The 17,080-nt window shown below is 47.0% G+C and overlaps 1 protein-coding gene across 4 annotated transcripts in view; it reads left to right on the top strand.

Moving 5' to 3' along the window:
* Positions 1-6,797: 6,797 nt before the first annotated feature.
* Positions 6,798-17,080, top strand: part of ZNF618 (zinc finger protein 618) — a gene marked incomplete at both ends in the record, with an annotated part of 175,589 nt that continues 165,306 nt past the window's right edge. For all 4 annotated transcript variants that reach the window (XM_080708570.1, XM_080708569.1, XM_080708572.1 and 1 more), the window contains one exon: positions 6,798-6,830. In XM_080708570.1, coding sequence (XP_080564696.1) covers positions 6,798-6,830 — 33 coding nt within the window. The remainder of the gene's footprint in view (positions 6,831-17,080) is intronic.

Here is a 17,080-nt window from a genome sequence, read left to right as displayed (position 1 = left end):
CTAGGGGACTGACATGGCTTCAGGTACCTGCCTCCAGAGCCTCCTCCAGCACTGGCGGGGAGCCCTCTTGAGAACGAAAGCTGCGGTTGCTTGATCCCAGCGCCTTCCCAACGTCTCCCTTTGTGGGGCTGGGAGAGGGAGGAACGAAGAAGAAAGTTCCTGAGCGAAAGTGAGATGACTTCAAGAATCTGTTGGTTTTTATTACAATCACTGGAAAGTTCCAAGGAGGCACCCTGGGACGATCACTGCACGGGACTTGGTGGGGATGCCGCTTGCGGTTTTGGGCAAGAGACCCCAGCCTCAAATTCTTCATCTTTAAAGATGGGGGTGGCTGCACCTCCTCTGCCACCCCCAGAGAAGTAGTCTGTCAAGTGCAAAATGTTGCCAACTTGTTGGACAAATTGCTAAGGAATTTTAGGAGACTGACTGCATTGTTTGAGGCCTGGGAGCCCAATTCTCTCTGGCAGGGAGGGCTATTACAAAATAACACTTTATCTCAGTTTTAATTTTTTTTTTAAGTTTTAAAAAACTTGGCTCAGATTGGGCTCAGCGGGGTACTGTAATCCTAATATTTGGAGGCCAAGACAGGAGGTTCTCAGGTTCAAGGCCAACCTTAGCAACTGAGCAAGACCCTGTTTCAAAATAAAAAATAAGCCGGGCATGGTGGTGCACGCTCGTAATCCCAGCATTCGGGAGACTGAGACGGGAGGATCGTGGTTCATGGCCAGCCTCAGCTACTTAGTGAGGCCCTTTGCAACTCGGTGAGACCCTGTTTCAAAATAAAGAATAAAAAATTGGGCTGGGTCCGGGCATGGTGGCACACGCTTGTAATCCCCGTGCTTGGGAGGCAGAGATAGGAGGATCACGCAGGTTCGAAGCCAGCCATGTGTGCTGGCTTAGGAGACCCTGTTTCCAAATAAAAATGTAAAAATAGGTCTGGGAGTGTAGCCTGGAGGTAGAAGGGCTTCCAGGAACCCCAGTACCACCAAAAAAAAAAAAAAAATTGGGCTGGGGGTGTAGCTCAGAGGTAGAATGCCCCTGGATTCCATCCCCAGTACCACACAAAAGAAGGAAAAAAAAAAAAAAAGTAGAAAGGGCTGTGGTGTAGCCCGGAGGCAGAATGTCCTTAAATTCAATCCTTAGAACCAAACCCAAACATAGCAAAGCTCGTGGAAGACAACGGTGCTTTGCCAAGTGCCAGCCTTTATTCTGTTGCATACTTTACTGCCACCTGTTCCATTTTAAAGGTATCTTCTCTACTAAAGTGCTCCCCCAGATTTGAGCCACGCCCCAGGCACTGATTGCCACCCAGAGGTCTCTTCTGGGACATCTCCGTCTCCATCACCCAACCCTCCTGCCTGTGTGCATACTGGACATCAGCCCTCACCCCTAGAAAAGCCTCAGAGTCTTCAACCTCAGTTTCCCAGATGTCTCCAGATTTGGAGTGTGTCTCCTGTGTCAGGACCTGGGTGAGTCCTCAGAGTCCTCTGTGAGGCACTGCTGGGAGGGTCTGCTCAGCCACCACACCCCTTCCCTTCCCTGGGGGGTGTTGCTGCCCTCCTTGGCCACAGATGATCCTGAGTGCGGCTTGGCCAATCACACTGTCTCTCCTGAGAGTTTGGATGGGTGCCCAGAGACACCAGTCAGCACCTGTTGGCCCTCAAAGCCTATGGGGTGACTGACCATTTTGACTGTGTGCCCTAAGAAGTAGAGAGAGAGTTGGGGCTGAGACTGAGACCTGTGGCCCAGTGTGATGGAAACAGCATGTCTAGATCCTGAAACTTCTGGGTCCTGGATCCAAATCCTGAGGTTCCCTTTCATTTCTTGCCCTTGGATATGCATTTATTTATTTATTTTTGGTGGTACTGGGGTTCCTGGAAACCTTCTACCTCTGGGCTATGCTCCCAGACCTAAACAGGGTCTCTTAAGCCAGTGCGGCTGGCTTCGAACCTGCGCGATCCTCCTGTCTCTGCCTCCCAAACGCGGGGATTATAAGCATGTGCCACCACACCCAGCTATATATTTATTTATTTATTTATTTATTTATTTATTTATTTATTTATTTAAATTTTGAACACAGTCTAGGTTGCTGAGGGCTTTGCTAAATTGCTGGGGCTGGCCATGAACCTACAATCCTCCTGTTTCAGCTTCCCAAGTATTGGGATCATGGGCATGCACCATCCTGCCCCAGCTTCTTTCTTTCCTCTTCCTTCTCCTCTTTTCTTTTTAGTTTAGAGTGATTTTGTTTCCACTGATTCGACCTGGAAGAAGACTGATAAGACCTGCAGGTTTTAGGCGCACAGATTAAGCCAGCAGGCCTGGCGAGGGCAGAGGCAGGAACTGCACTGGCTGTCAGCTGCGGAGCGCTCGCTCCCCACTGGGCACTTCCTAGAGCCTCCACTTCATCATCAGGGCGCCTGTGTGAGGCAGATAACTGTCAGCACCGTTTTCCAGAGGAGGATGTGGAGGCTAGGAGAGGCTGTCTACTCAAGGTCATAAAAGGAGGCCAGATCCATGCTTGAACCCTGGTTGACTCCATGGACTGGGCTCTAGAGAATGCTGCCGTGCAGGTGGTCAGGGGCAGTGGGCCAGGTTGGAAATGTCAGAAGTTTCCAGAATTTGACCTACCCACCTATACTGACTTGAACCGCAGACCCCCAGAGGTTGGGAGAGCCGTTGGAGGAGCCTACTGTTCTGCATGAGCTTGGGTCTCTCACAATCCTTTGGCCAATACTATATCCTGGAGTCTGTTCCTTCACTAAGGAAGTCTGGTCTTATCCCTTCTGCTCCTGGCTGCTCTGCCCATGCACCTCTTCCCAGCCCCTTCCAGAGCTCATCTCGTGCTTACCAGGGTCCTGTCCTTCCTGCCTTTCAAAGTCCTTCCTCTTCTCACCAGTCTTCCGGTCATGGCTATCTGCAAATGAGAGGCTCAGTTAAGACCACAGCGCACCAGCGGCCATGGTGGCCACCTCATACAGCTCCTAGCCACTTTCTCGGGCAGATACCCCATAAGGTCCCCATGACCTCTGCTTGCTGCAACTCCGCCTTTAGTGAATGCCTAGAACATGGGAGATCGCATAGTTTTTGCTGTGGTCTGGGAGGTGTGTGGGTTCATTTAAAAATTGGATCTTAGGCCGGGCGTGGTGGCGCACGCTTGTAATCCCCGCGCTTGGGAGGCAGAGACAGGAGGATCGCGCAGGTTCGAAGCCAGCCGCGCGCGCTGGCTTAGGAGACCCTGTTTCCAAATAAAAATGTAAAAATAGGTCTGGGAGTGTAGCCCGGAGGTAGAAGGGCTTCCAGGAACCCCAGTACCACCAAAAAAATAAATAAAAATAAAAATTGGATCTTGCCAGGAAGATATCAAGCTCAGCCACTGTCCTTAGCATATCCGCCTGGCCCAGCTGGGACAGAGTGAAGAAGGGACACAGCCTCCAGCAGAGGCTCTGTGGGGAGACCTGCCTCTCCAAGAAAGTGCTGGATACTCTCTAGCTCTCTGTCCAGATGCGCTACTGGGGGCCCAGGCCCCTCGTCCATGGTGGAGGGAAACAGACAGGATTCGAAGTGATTCTAGAAAGAGAAGGCTGAGACACAGACAGCAAGATTTTACTAGCCAGATGTGCCTGGAGACAGATGGGGTCACTGAGCCTTTTTGAGAAATTGGTGAAACCTAGAGCTATTCTCCCCACAAATGCATCTGATGACACAAATTTGCTTACGGGGTAGTTTATGGAGTCCTGAACTTATCCAATGACCTTGTCTAAGCATCCCTGCTTGAGAGGGCCCCTGCCATCTGATAAGACCCGGGTGGAAAAGACGCTTCTGCCTGCCAGTCAAGCAGGGTGTGAGTCCTCCTGAAATCTGACCCTGGTGGTGGGTTAGCCCCTTCCCCTTTCTCCTGCACCTTTGTACTTTGCTGTGGACACTGCGTTACAACGCTTAGTCCTTGGGAGGCTGAGACGGGAGGATTGTGGTTCTTGGACAACCTCTGTTACTTAGCGAGGCCCTTTGCAACTCAGTGAGACCTTGCTTCGAAAATAAAAAGACTAAAAAGCAGGGCTGGGATGTAGCTTGGAGGTACAAAGGCCCTGGGTTCTATCCCCAGTACCGCAAACAAACAAAACGTCATCATCAATAACAACAAAAAAAACTCAAAACAAGGTAGTCCTTAGATTAGCAGCTGGGAACTTGTTAGATTCGGTCCCTAATCAGAACCTGACACACGAGAAACTCCAGGGTTGGACCAGCAATCTGTGTTTGAACAGACCTGGTGAGGGCTGCTGTGTGCCCTGGTCTCCCTTGGGGGAGGGGATCTGTCTTACTAACACAGCACACCTGGCGCATAATAAATGCTCAATGGACATTTGCTGCATCACATTTTTCTAACTCCCCGGGTAGGATTTATTCCTTGGTACCCTGCAGCTCTGGGCCATGGTGACACCACGCTGTTTGGGGTTCCGTTCTTTTCTATACTCCAGAGCCTCTAGCTTGGCTTAGGTGAAGGAGGGGCCTGGCCATGAGACAGGTGCCTAGAAACCATCAGACAGGGTTGGAAGCCAGAGAGACATTGAACCTCAGGCATCTCTCCAGGCTCAGGGGCCCCCAGCCACCTGGTGGATGAGAGGCAGGCAGGGAGCTGCCTGGCAGCTCAGAGACTCTGCGCTCCCAGGAGCCCAGCTCTGCCAAATGCCACAGGCTGCCGAATCCCCTCCACGCCTGCTCCACTCCAGCCTTGGCGGAGACCACGGAACCTCTGCCAGGGACATGCTTGCCAGGCGAATGGGAAGAGCAGCGGCCACTTTTAATTTTTAACAAGACTTCAGCTTTGGAGGGCTTGCGGGAAGTGATTCGAGGATTCTTCTCAATTTCTTATGTGTGCATGCATGCGCATGTTTGTTGACTGGTGTGTGTGTGTGTGTGTGTGTGTGTGTGTGTGTGTGTGTGTGTGAATTGTGTTTCTTAATTTTGTTTCTGCTAAGTCAGGCCAAATTCCCACAGATCAGTTCTTCAGGGAGAGGGGATATTTACAAAATAATAACTTTTCCGGGGTGGGGGGAGGAAGCTGCAGGGGGAAAATTCTGTAACCCTGTCTCATACTGATCCAGATCTTTAAACACCGAAAATAAATCATTTGATTGTTTCTTAAAGTGGGGGCAGATAGCTGTTTACTCTTAATTTCAAAATGCCTTTATTTATTTATTAATTATTTTTTTTAGGTACTGGGGATGGAACCCAGGGACATTCTACCTCCAAGCTACACCCACAGCCCTAGTTTTTAGTCTTTTTTATTTTCATATTTATTTATTTATTTAGTGGTATTAGGGATGGAACCCAGGGGCATTCTACCTCCGAGCGACACCTCCAGCCCTATTTTTTATTCTTTATTTTTGAAACAGACTCTCCTTATGTAGCTGAGGCTGTCCTCCAACCGCGATCCTCAGGTCTCAGCCTCCTGAATGCTAGGATTACAAGCCACCACGCCTGGCTCCAAATGCCTTGATTTTTAGAAAAGACTCTGTTTTCTCAGGGGTGCGTGGGGGGTGGGGAAGCTTTCAGTTCACCTCTCATCTCCTACAGTGCACTTCTTCAATTTCTTATCTAAAACTCAGTCATGTGTATAGGCTGAGCGATCCATCCCTCTTGCCCAGCTATAGGGCAGGCCTCATGCTTTTAACTTTTTTTTCTTTTTAAAACCTGAATGTGGGAAGAGGGTGAAGAAGAGGACAGAAAAAAAATCCCCTTCAAATCCCCCTAAATCATAAGGAGGTAGTTCCTAAAAAAAATAAATAGTCTGATTTTTAGGATTTGGAAAGATATTTCCTATTACTTTTAGTTCACACAGCAGCAGTTTCTCAATTTTTTTTCTTTTCTAAATCTAGGGGTTTGGGGGACCCGGCAGGGGGGCTGACTTCATTTTCCTTTTCAGTCTCTCTCTCTTGTCCTACCATAGGACCAGTTTTCCAAACTTAAAAAACAAACAAACATGATTTGTAAGAAATTTGGCAGAGGTAGGCAGCAATAGTTGCTCCCCTGGCATTGCCCAGGAAAACAACTCCTCAAATATTTATTTTTTAAAATCCTTGTGGCTGGGAGGTGGTGGTGGTGGTGGTGGTGGTGTGGGGGAGACTAGACCAGAGTCCCCTGAACCCCGGCTGCCCTACGGCTGCCATAGGGCGGACAAAACTTTTATTCAGTTTCTCCAGGTTTTTGGCTAGGGGTGGGCAGGGCAAGAGGAGGCGAGAGATTCCCAGGAAGCCTCTGCCCGTCCTCCACAAGGCCGGCTCTCGAAAACTTTTATTTTTCGAAACCCATCCGAATTTTTTTGGGGTGGTGGTGGTGCAGAGTTTCCCATTAACCCCTCGTGTTCCGCCCTCGCCAGGCTCCCCAAACTTTTCTCTCCTCCCCCCCGCCCCCCGCGTCGAGAACATGACATTTGCGAGGGGCTGGAGCCGCCGCCGGGGCGCGGGAAAGTTCTGGGGGCGGGGGCGCGGCGGGCCGGCCGCTTTGTGTGCGCGGCGGAGGCCGGCGGCGCGGAGGCCGAGGCCGAGGCCGGGCTCGCGGGCCGGGGGCGGCGGCGGGGGCGCGGGGCGCGGGGCGGCGCGGCGGCGCGCGGGCCGGGGTGCGGTGGGGGCGGGGGAGGCCGGCGCCCCGGGGCCCGCGCCCCCGCCCCCCCGGCCGGAGCGGGGCGGGCGGAGGAGGGAGCGGCGGCGGCGGCGGCGGCGGCGGCGGCATTGTGCGCGCGCGGAGCCGGCCGAGAGCGGAGCGCGGGGCCGCCTGCGCCTCGGCCGCGGACCCAGGCGATGAGCCAGCCGGGCGGCGCGGCGGCTCCGCAGGTAGGACGGCGGCGGCGGGGTGCGAGCCGCGGGCGGGCCGGCTTGGTGGGCGCAGCCCGGGGAGCGGGGTCCGCGGGCCCCCGGCGCGGCGGGGGCCGAGCCCGGCGGCGGGCGGCGCGGGCGGCCGCGGGGCTCCCCCCAGCCAGCGCCCGCGCCGGCCCCGGCTCGGACCGGAGCCCGGAAAACAAAGCGGCGAGGGAGCGCAGCAGCCATTGCAGTTTGGACAATTCACATTTTGCAAAAATGCAACCCCTGCCAGCTCTCCCTCCCCCCGAAATTTGCAATTTCCCCCTGACCTTCTCTCCGCTCTCGGGGTCCCCCGATGGCCCCCTCCCCTGCAGATCTTTCCCGCCAGGGTCCCCCCCCCCACCTCATCTTTGCAACAATCTTGGTTTTTTTTTTTTTTTTTTAGGCCATATTTCCCTTTCTCAATTTTTTTTTCTAATTTTTCTTCAAACGGTAGTTTTTTTCCCATTAAAACGACGCCACCTAGAGGATAGTATTTTGTAAATAGAAAAAAAAAAGAAATTAAAATTGAAAAGAAATATTTTTTATTTCTTATTTTTTCAAAAGTTTGTGCTACCAGGCAGCGGAAGGGAAAGGGATTCTTTTCTTTTCTTTTTTTTTTTTCTTTGTGGAGGTAAAAATTTTCACTTTGATCCTGGCAGGAGCATGGAGACAGTTTTTTATTTCTGAAGCCAAATCCAGATATGTAAATGGAAATTAAGCTGGAATTTGAAAGAATTCAGTTCTCAAAGGGGAAAAAGCTAAAATCCTCCGAAAAGCAAAGTCAGTTTGGCTTCCCCACTCATATTAGATGTAGAAAAAAAACTAATTGGAATGAGGGAAGGAGGGAAATTGTTGAGTTTAGGGGAAACTGGGAGAATTGGCTTTATGAAGCAATTAGAAATTGTACTTCATTGTAATTTGGGACTTGTTTAGCTCAGTGGGCAAAAATGGCTAATTTTATCATTTGGTAATATTTAAAGTTTTTTTATTTCTATGAAGAAAGATTTTAATAGAGAAAATAGACCCTAAAATGTTGGCTTTGGACACACCCAAAAATTCTAGTTTTTTTTTTTTTTAAATTTTACATTTACATTTTACTGCATTTAAATCCGAAGGTGTTTTTTTTTTAAAAAAAAAACAGGAACTGAAAAAGTTCGAGTCAAATCCTGTCTTTCTTTTTCCTATTTTTATTGCATTTTTTTTGTGTGTGTTTTGTTTTGATGGAATAATTAAGACTGTTTTCTGATTTTGTTTCGTGAAAGGTCTAGGCATTTCTTTTTTTGTTGTTGCTTTATACAGAAAAAACGTCAGAAACCTTTATTGAGCCATATTCAGTGGAAAAACACGTAAATTCATATGTTCTACAAATTGAGTAGCCCACAGATTTGTAGGAGAGACCGCCATTAAAATATGATATGCATAATTAACATTATTATGAAAAAACTAACAGTAGATTCACAGAAGCCCATTTTTTATGACATGCAACTGAATGAATTGATGGAAACAAGCACTGAGGAATCTTTTTGGTAAGGAAGAAAAATTTTTCTCCTCTGTCTTGTTCATTCTACCAATTTGAAAAATTTATTATTTTTCTTAAAAAAAATCCAGATTGGTTTCAGGCCTCTTTGATTGTGATGTGGGGTTGGTAGTTTATTGCTATTTGGTAATTTTTTAAAAAATGATTACTTTTAAAGGGGGAAGAAATCTACTAGCCTTGATCATTTTTTTTTTTGGGGGGGGTTGTGTCCCCCCCCAAGAAAAAGCACAAATTTTGCTGACTTAAGAAAGATATAAAAGAAGGCAGGCAGATTGATGAAAATGTTGATTATTATTTATCTTTCTTGGTAGAACATTTTGCTAAAGAATTGGGGGTAAAGCGCCCACTGAGCTGGTGGCAGCCGAAAAATAAAAAAAAAATTTTTTTTTCAAAGGAAAATCAAAATTAAAATACAAACAAAAGCCAAACCCAAAGGTACTTGTCTTTAGACTAGGAAAGCATTGGTACAAACAGTATTTCCTGAAGAGTTTTTGGCTTTAAAATGAATCAAATGAAGGTAGAACAAAAAGGAATTGCTTTTTTTTTTTTTTTCAGAAGACAAGTATCGATCAAATTTAAATTTGACATATAAAAATAAGGTCCCTACCCACAGAGGAAGGGATAATTTGTGATAAATTAGGATCTGATTGAACTGGCTGGAGATTTTTGAGGAAAAAAAAAAAGTTGAAAAAAAAATTTTTTTTTTGGTCCAAAAGGAGTCTTATTTATGCATTTGTTGGGAGGGGTCTTTGGGGAGTTCGGGGTGGGGAACTCATGCTGGGCCACTTGGGGCAAGGTTTGGATACCCTAGATCCCTGTAGCCAGCCACCAGCTGGTCTTGGAAGAACTAGTGGCCCCAGTCCTCAGATTCCCAATCCTGATTTCCCGAAATTGGATTTTTAGGGGGATACTAATTCCGTGACATAGATTTGCCAGTGGTGCGGGTTTGACATTTCATATCATCACCATTGCATTTGGGAGATTTTATTTTTTTAGTAATGAAACCCTTCAGGACTGACTAGCCACATTCTGACATATTTGGAATGAGCTTTTTTTTTTTTTTTTCTTTAAGTAGCATAATTAAATTTTTTTTTTTTCTGTTGAATTATTTAGGCCGATGCCTAGGACGGTCAAGGAATTTATAATTTCCAAGGGGTTCTGAAAGCCTCATGAGATATTAGGCCCGAGTTTAGCAGTGAAGGAGGACTGTGGACAGTCAGATGGGGGTAGGGGCGGCTGAGAAAAAGTCGGGGTTGTAGATAACAGGTTATTTCTGGTGCAAAGAATAAAAATATTGCAGCTGGTTCCTTTGTGTGGCCTGGAATCTCCTGATACAACTCTGAGTCTTCATTCTATTCTGCTTGAAATTTTGTTCTTTTTTTTTTTTTTTTACAGTTTAAAAGGAACCCCTGGTTAGAAATTGAAAATCACTTATGGTTTTGTAGACCTGCTTTTTTTTTTTTTTTTTTTTTTTTTCCAGAATTGGTTATTCTGCTCATGTGTGTTGTAAAGGAAGTACAAGTGCATGATGGGCCTATTGGGCGGGGCTAGTTTCCTTTTGTTTCTATAGGTGTCTGGCTGGAGATCTGACCTAGGCCCTGTCTCTTTGGCCTCCTCTTTTAAATGGACGACCAAGCAATGGATATAGGAGCTAATTTTTATGAGCCCGTGTCTGTTCATCACATTCTTAATATTGGGGAAAAGGTCTGGCAAATTAGACTTGAGGGGTGGTAATTTGATGATGACCTGAGTTATTTTGGTGAAAGATTATTTGTACCCACTTACACAGTGGAGACTCTTATTACTTAATGTTTTGCTTTTCTGCCTAAGGAATTTTTTTCTCTTTCTTCCTTCCTTTCCTTCTTTATTTATTTATTTATTTATTTCTCTTTTCCTAATAAGGTTTGAAATTTCGAGGGCCTGCTTTGTAGCTAGACTTCGGACCTAGCTAGGAAAAAGGGTTTGCTTACACCTTGAGCCCCGCAGAGGTGAACTTGAACCAGGGTGCTTGCTTTTGCAGAAGAGCTCCCAAGATGGCTGGCTGTGCAAGGCTGACCTCTGGTCCTAGAAGATAAACAGCCAGTGGCTTGTTTAATTTGAGAAATAGTTTAAAACTCCTTCAGTGTCACATACAGTTTCTTCCCCATCTTTGAGTCAGCTCTTGGCGTGCGGCTCCACTGACCTCAGAATCCTTACATCTTCTCCTTCCTGGTGACGAGAATTTCCGTGTCGTGTCTCATTGGGCGTATGTACTTGTGTAAACTGACTTTTTATGGTTATGTGACCTTTCCACCCCCCCACCATGTTCTTTTAATGTTTCATGTCAGTTGTGTCTCCTCTAGTGATGTGAAGTGTCTTTTTGGGTCCTCAGGAGCCCTGGCTGGCCCAAGGTCTTGCTGGGGCACCTTGGACAAATCTCCTTTTTCTGCAGAGCCTCAGGAATAATTACTATGTTTGCAAAATGAGCACTTTGGATCCCATAAGGATAGTAATAAAGAATAGGTTTTGTTTCTGATTCTAACTCCAAGGAATTGGTTGTAGCTACCTGGATCACTGTGTTGAGAAGGATTCTGAGGCACAGGAGACCTACCCCATAGGGTTCACCTACAGCCAGCTGAGTAAATAAATAAAGTATAAGCAATCGTGTGACACACCTGCAGCCCCATTTGGACTCCCATGCTCTGGAGTAAGAGATGCAGTGGTCCAGATGCAGTGACAGGTTGGGGCGTACTTGTAGTTACTCTGTCTGGGCTAGACCTCACTGTACATTGATGGGTTGTGGGATCAACTCGGTGAATCCCACTCAGCATTGAAAAAAGAGAATAGGCCGGGCGTGGTGGCGCACGCTTGTAATCCCAGCATTCGGGAGGCTGAGACCGGAGGATCGCGGTTCGCGGACAGCCTCAGCTACTTAGTGAGGCCCTCTGCAACTCAGTGAGACCCTGTTTCAAAATAAAGAATAAAAAATAGGGCAGGGGGTATAGCTCGGAGGTCGAATGCCCCTGGGTTCCATCTCCAGACCTGCAAAAAAGAAAGAAAAAAGAAAATAGACTATAGAGGGAGGAAATTAGCAGAGGCAGAGTAAGATAAGTATCTTCTCCTGAAGCTTATTTTACTTATGTTTACGGATGTATGTGTATGACTTTACTCTCATAGTAGAGTTTGAAAGGTACTGGGCCAAATACGTTACTGCTAATATTTTTTTTTTTTTTATGGAACTAGAGATAGAACCCAGGGGCATTCTACCTCCGAGCTACACCCTCAGCCCTATTTTTTATTCTTTATTTTGAAACAGGGTCTCACTAAGTTTCAGAAGGCTTCACAAGTTGCTGAGGCTGGCCGAGAACCTGTAATCCTCCTGTCTCAGCCTCCCAAGTACTGGGACTACAAGCGTGCGGCACCATACCTGGCTGCTTATACTTTTCTTTTCTTTTCTTCTTCTTTTTTTTTTTTTTTTTTTTGGTACTGGGGATGGAACCCAGGGCCATTCTACCTCGGAGCTACACCCCCAGCCCTATTTTTTATTTATTTATTTATTTATTTATTTATTTATTTTTTTGCGGGTCTGGGGATAGAACCCAGGGGCATTTGACCTCCGAGCTGCACCCCCTGCCCTATTTTTTTTATTCTTTATTTTGAAACCGGGTCTCACTGAGTTGCAGAGGGCCTCACTAAGTAGCTGAGGCTGTCCGCGAACCGCGATCCTCCGGTCTCAGCCTCCTGAATGCTAGGATTACAAGCGTGCGCCACCATCCCCGGCTTTATTCTGTATTTTGAAACAGGGTCTCACTGAGTTGCAAAGGGCCTCACTAAGTAGCTGAGGCTGTCCTCGAACTGCGATCCTCCTCTCTCATCCGCCCAAGTGCTGGGATTACAAGTGTGCGCCACCACGCCTGGCCCCTTATACTTTATTAACTCAGTTGAGTGCTGGCGAACCCTATGGGGTAGGTGTCCTAGGCCATCTATTTTGTCCCCCGGTTGATCCCGTGTCCAGGGCCACCTTGACTGAAGTCTCAGTCGCATGGCTGGTCAGGCACAAACCCAGCTTGTTGGCCATGGAGGAGGCTGGAAGGGCAGGTTCTGGTTTGAAGGCTTCCTCATTGCTGAGCCCTCTTGCTGGAGAGATGAAGGCAGTGGGGAGTCCCTGTGTTGATGGGAAAGATAGCTGTCACGGTGACGTCTACTACCCACTTGTGCTTCCCAGAGCCTGAGAATTTTTTCTGGAATTAGTCTGCTTTATTGCTGTATTTAAAGTTTTGTTTATTTTGTGTTTGTGGTGCTGGGGATGGAACCCAGGACTATACATATGTTAGCAATACTACGCCACTGAGCGATCCCCCTAGTCCAGTTTTTAAGTCTCAACCAGCCTCTGTGCTGGATCTGTGTTTGTGTGAATGAACTTCCTGAAAAACTAAAGAATTGCTGTCTCTCTCGCCTCATCTCTTAAATGTGTCATACCGCGAGAAATAGAATTCAAATCACAAATTTTAGCTACAAATATTATCGAAAATTTTCTAGTAGCGTATATAAAAAAGTGTAAAGAAACAGAGGACACAGGTCTTAGTAAAGTTCATTTAATCCAGTGTCCACTATATTGTCATTTTAACATGCCATCAGTGTAAAAACAATTTCTGTGGCATTTTATGCTTCCGTTTTGTGAGTGCGTTGGGGGGAGCATTACGTCTTTGAAATTGGGGTACCTTACTCCTTGGGCACCCCTTAACTCTGATGAGCCACATTTTGCACACCCAGTAATTGCATGCGGCCAGCGGCTACCATATTGGATATATATAGTGCAAGGCCAGGCCAGTTCTTCGCTCTGGCTGACTGCAGAAGGTTTGCACCATTTTTTTTTTAATTTTTTTTTTTTTAGCCCCCTTGGTTTTGTTGGTGGGCTTTCTACTTGGGTCCCATTTGGATGGTGCTTCAACCTGTAGTGGTGATGAGGTCCATCCATCCGGCCCCGCCCGGCCAAAGTGCCTCACGCCTCTGTTTCACTGGTCCAGCCAGAATGCCATGGTTGAAAGTGACAAATGTGCGGGGCGTGGTGGTGCACACCTGCAATCCCAGCATTCCAGAGGCTGAGACAGGAGGGTCCAGGTTCACGGACAGCCTCAGCTACTTAGTGAGGCCCTTTGCAACTCAGTGAGACCCTGTTTCAAAATAGAGAATAACAAATAGGGCTGGGGGTATAGCTCGGAGGTAGAATGCTGCTGGGTTCCATCCCCAGTACGGGGGGAAAAAAAGTGACAAATTGTGGGTAGAAACTCAAGGTCTGTGCGTTGATGTTTTGCTCCCTGTGCTGAGAAGTTGATTGGAGGTAGATTTTAGATAAACTGGAAGGGGAGCAAGATATGAAAACTCAGAGGATGGCCAGAGTCACAGATGGGATAAGGGGAAGGAGGCACTCCAAAGGAAATGATGGGTTGTCAGAAGAATCCTTTCTTTTTTTTTTTTTTTTTTTGGTGCTGAGGATTGAACCCAGGGTCATTCTACCTCTGAGCAGTACCCCAGTCCTATTTTTTATCCTTTAAATTTTTTCAAACAGAGTCTCACTAAGTTGTAGAGGCCTCTCTTAAGTAGCTGTGGCTGGCAGAGAACCCGAGATCCTTCTGTTTCAGCCTCCCAAGTACTGGGATTACAAGCATGTGCTACCATGCCCAGCTTGGAATCCATTTCTTAACTGAAACCATGGATTGACTAGGAGACTTCCCCAGGATGGGCCTTAGGTCAGATGTATAGACATTTTCTGGCTAAGTAGATTTGAGATCTGCCAGAGCAGAGTTTGAAACCCACCTGGCCCCAGGGGAGGCCCGAAGGACCCGGTGCCACCGTTACCCTTGTGTCACTTTGGGAAAGTCACTGTGGTTTTGGGACCACAGCTTCTGCATCTGGAGAAAGGGAGACGGAGAAACGTACCTTGAAGGGTGTTTTGTGATTAAAGGAAGTAATACAGATGAAAACACCCAGCCAGGCCGATGTCCTTAGAAGATGTTCAACACTACTTGTAAGTTGACTCTTGACCCAGCTACACATGGTTCTCCATCTGGGGAGATGACAACATGTAGGGTGGAAACTTTGTGGCTTATCTTTATTGGGCAGAGTTAGGCAAGAACGGAGTTTGCACACATTTATTTATTTATTTATTTATTTATTTATTTATTTATGCTTTCAAATAGACTGGGGCAAGACAAAGTGTTGCCTTCCCTGGCAAAGTGTTCTCAGCATTCTCATTCCACAGATGCTCTAACTCCTCAGAATATTTCTGGGTTTGTTTCTGACCCTGTGGCACAGCCTTTAAAAGTGATAAATCTTAATCACCCCGGGCCCTGCCTGTAGTGTGCTTTCCCTCATTCTAAGGTCTGTGCTCCCTGCAAAATGAGTCCCCTAGGAGAGCAGAGACCAGCCACACCTCTGTGTCCCAGGTGGGCTCCCAAGCCCCAGGGTCCTGCAGATGAGAGCTGGCTGTTTGAATTTCTGTGTTTCCAGCCAACTAGTGACTTCCTCCAGGGGGAGAGATCATGGCTTATTCACTTTGGGGTCTGGCACAGTGCAGCAGCTCAATAAATATTTGATGACTTAATTTGATTTTTGGAAATAGCTCAGTCGGATTTGAGTCCAGTGAAGAGCGCATGGCCAATTCAAGTTTGGCCATTTGGTTCATATCAGCATCTTCTTACGGAGCCATAGCAACGTTTTCTTGGAGCTGCCCCTGAATGAAGCCCATGGCTTCCTTAGAGTAGTAAGTCCAAGCCGATCCTTTGGCCCGGAAAATGCTTCTTGGACTGCATATCTTAGAGAAATTGTAAAAGTTCCTCTGAGCACTATTACTATTACTTTTTTTTTGGTACTAAGGATTGAACTTAGTAGCGTTCTAACTCTGAGCTACACCTCAGTCATTTTATTTTATTTGGAAACAGAGTGGGTCTCACTGAGTTGCTGAGGGGCTTGCTGAGTTGCTTAGGCTATCCTTGGACCTGTGATCCTGTCTCAACCTTCCGAGTTGTGCCACCCCACCTGGCTCTCCTCAGACCACTTTTACCTCTGCCTTCCTCACTTTTAAAATGGGTGGAGGACCAGCTAGGGTCACCATCCAGAAAGCCGGTTTATAGGAATGGTGAATGGAGTGTGTCATTTCTAGGGAGGGGAGAGTGTCCCACAGTGGCGTGCATTTGCGCTAGGAGATAGAAGGTCTTAGTCAGGTGCCCAGAAACCAGTCACCAGGGGGCTATTTGTTGAACACTGGATACAAGGGCCCCTTAAACTTGAAGTCATCACATCAGGTAAGTGCGATTTGTTGTTCACTGGTAAGATTTTGCAGAGGTCAGAGATTGAGGAGAGATTTATGGGAGAAAACTGAGAACATTCTGTTCATTTGCTTCATTTTTTTTCCCTTTGCAATTTATACAAAATGCCATTATTTTGAATACTTTATGGTCCGGTTCAGCAAGTGAGCTTGGAATCCCAAGCGTTCACATTCTGACATTCTTCTACATGCTGTAGAAGTGAGAGTGTTCCTTATAGTAGATGTGTTCTCCTAGCAAACAGTTGATTCCTCTTATTTTTTTCTTCCCCAAAAGTTGTTAGACCATTGATGGTCCCTCTCACAGCCTAAGGCATCTTGGAATTGAGGAAGTAGGATGCCGTGCTCCTGGCCAGGTGATCTTAGGGGGTTCCTAGCTCGTGTCTGGTTGTGGTTTCACCAATTGTACAGTAAGAAGGACTTCACCTTGGGAAGGCGTTTCTGGGACTCTGACTTAGCACCCCTTTCCTGCTGTGTCTTTGGGTGGGTTTCATAATTCTCTGATATTCTCCTCTAAAAGCTATAACTAGCCCTTGGAGGACAGGTGAAGACCTGGGAATGAGCAGCCCCTTCTGTCCAGCCACCTGTCTAGGAGTGGTCCTCACAATGGCAGAACAGCGATCCTTCCATCCATCCTTCCTTCCTTCCTTCCTTCCTTCCTTCCTTCCTTCCTTCCTTCCTTCCTTCCTTTTCTTCCTTCTGTTCCTTTGTACCAGGGATAGAACTCAAAGGCATTCTACCTCTGAGCTACATCCCCAGTCCTATTTTTAATTTTTATTTAGAAACAGTATCTCCTAGGTTGATGAGAGTCTCACTACCTGTGTGGCCCTGCACTCTGCCTCACACCGGGCTCCAGTTTTACATTTCCAAAGGCGGAATGAAAGATCAGATCAAATTGCATTTGAAGGGGCTAGGCTCAGGTCCTCTCTCAGCTCCACCACTTCGTTATTTTATGATCTTCCCTAGTCTGTACGTACTTCGTTTCCCTGTGCTTTATTTTCCGTATCTATAACGTGGGGGATGATACTACTTTTACTGGTGATGATGATAACGGGGGTGATGGTGCCCCATAGGGTTGTCAGGTGAGAACAAAGCTTTGTAAGGGGGGGATTTTCACTTGCAGTGTGTTAATTTGTATGTCTGTTGGATGGTAAGTAGGTAACACAAATGTGCTGCCACTTCCCATTTCCAGGCCAGGGCAGACATCACTAATCGATCATGGCATTCTCTCCCATGGACTCTGGTCAGTGACCTTAGAGTGCTCTTCAGTAGGATGCTACCAGTCAGTTGAGTTTAGCATGAGACACCAAGCCAGTTTTGTCTTTTATGACATAGTCATTCCTGCCCCAATACACAAACTGAGAAGCTGAGGCTGGGAAGGGAAGGTAGGGTGACTGGCCC

This window comes from Muscardinus avellanarius, assembly GCF_963383645.1.
Source record: "Muscardinus avellanarius genome assembly, chromosome: 13".
NCBI classification, from domain to species: Eukaryota; Metazoa; Chordata; class Mammalia; order Rodentia; family Gliridae; genus Muscardinus; species Muscardinus avellanarius.
This window is presented reverse-complemented; position numbering and strand designations above follow the sequence as displayed.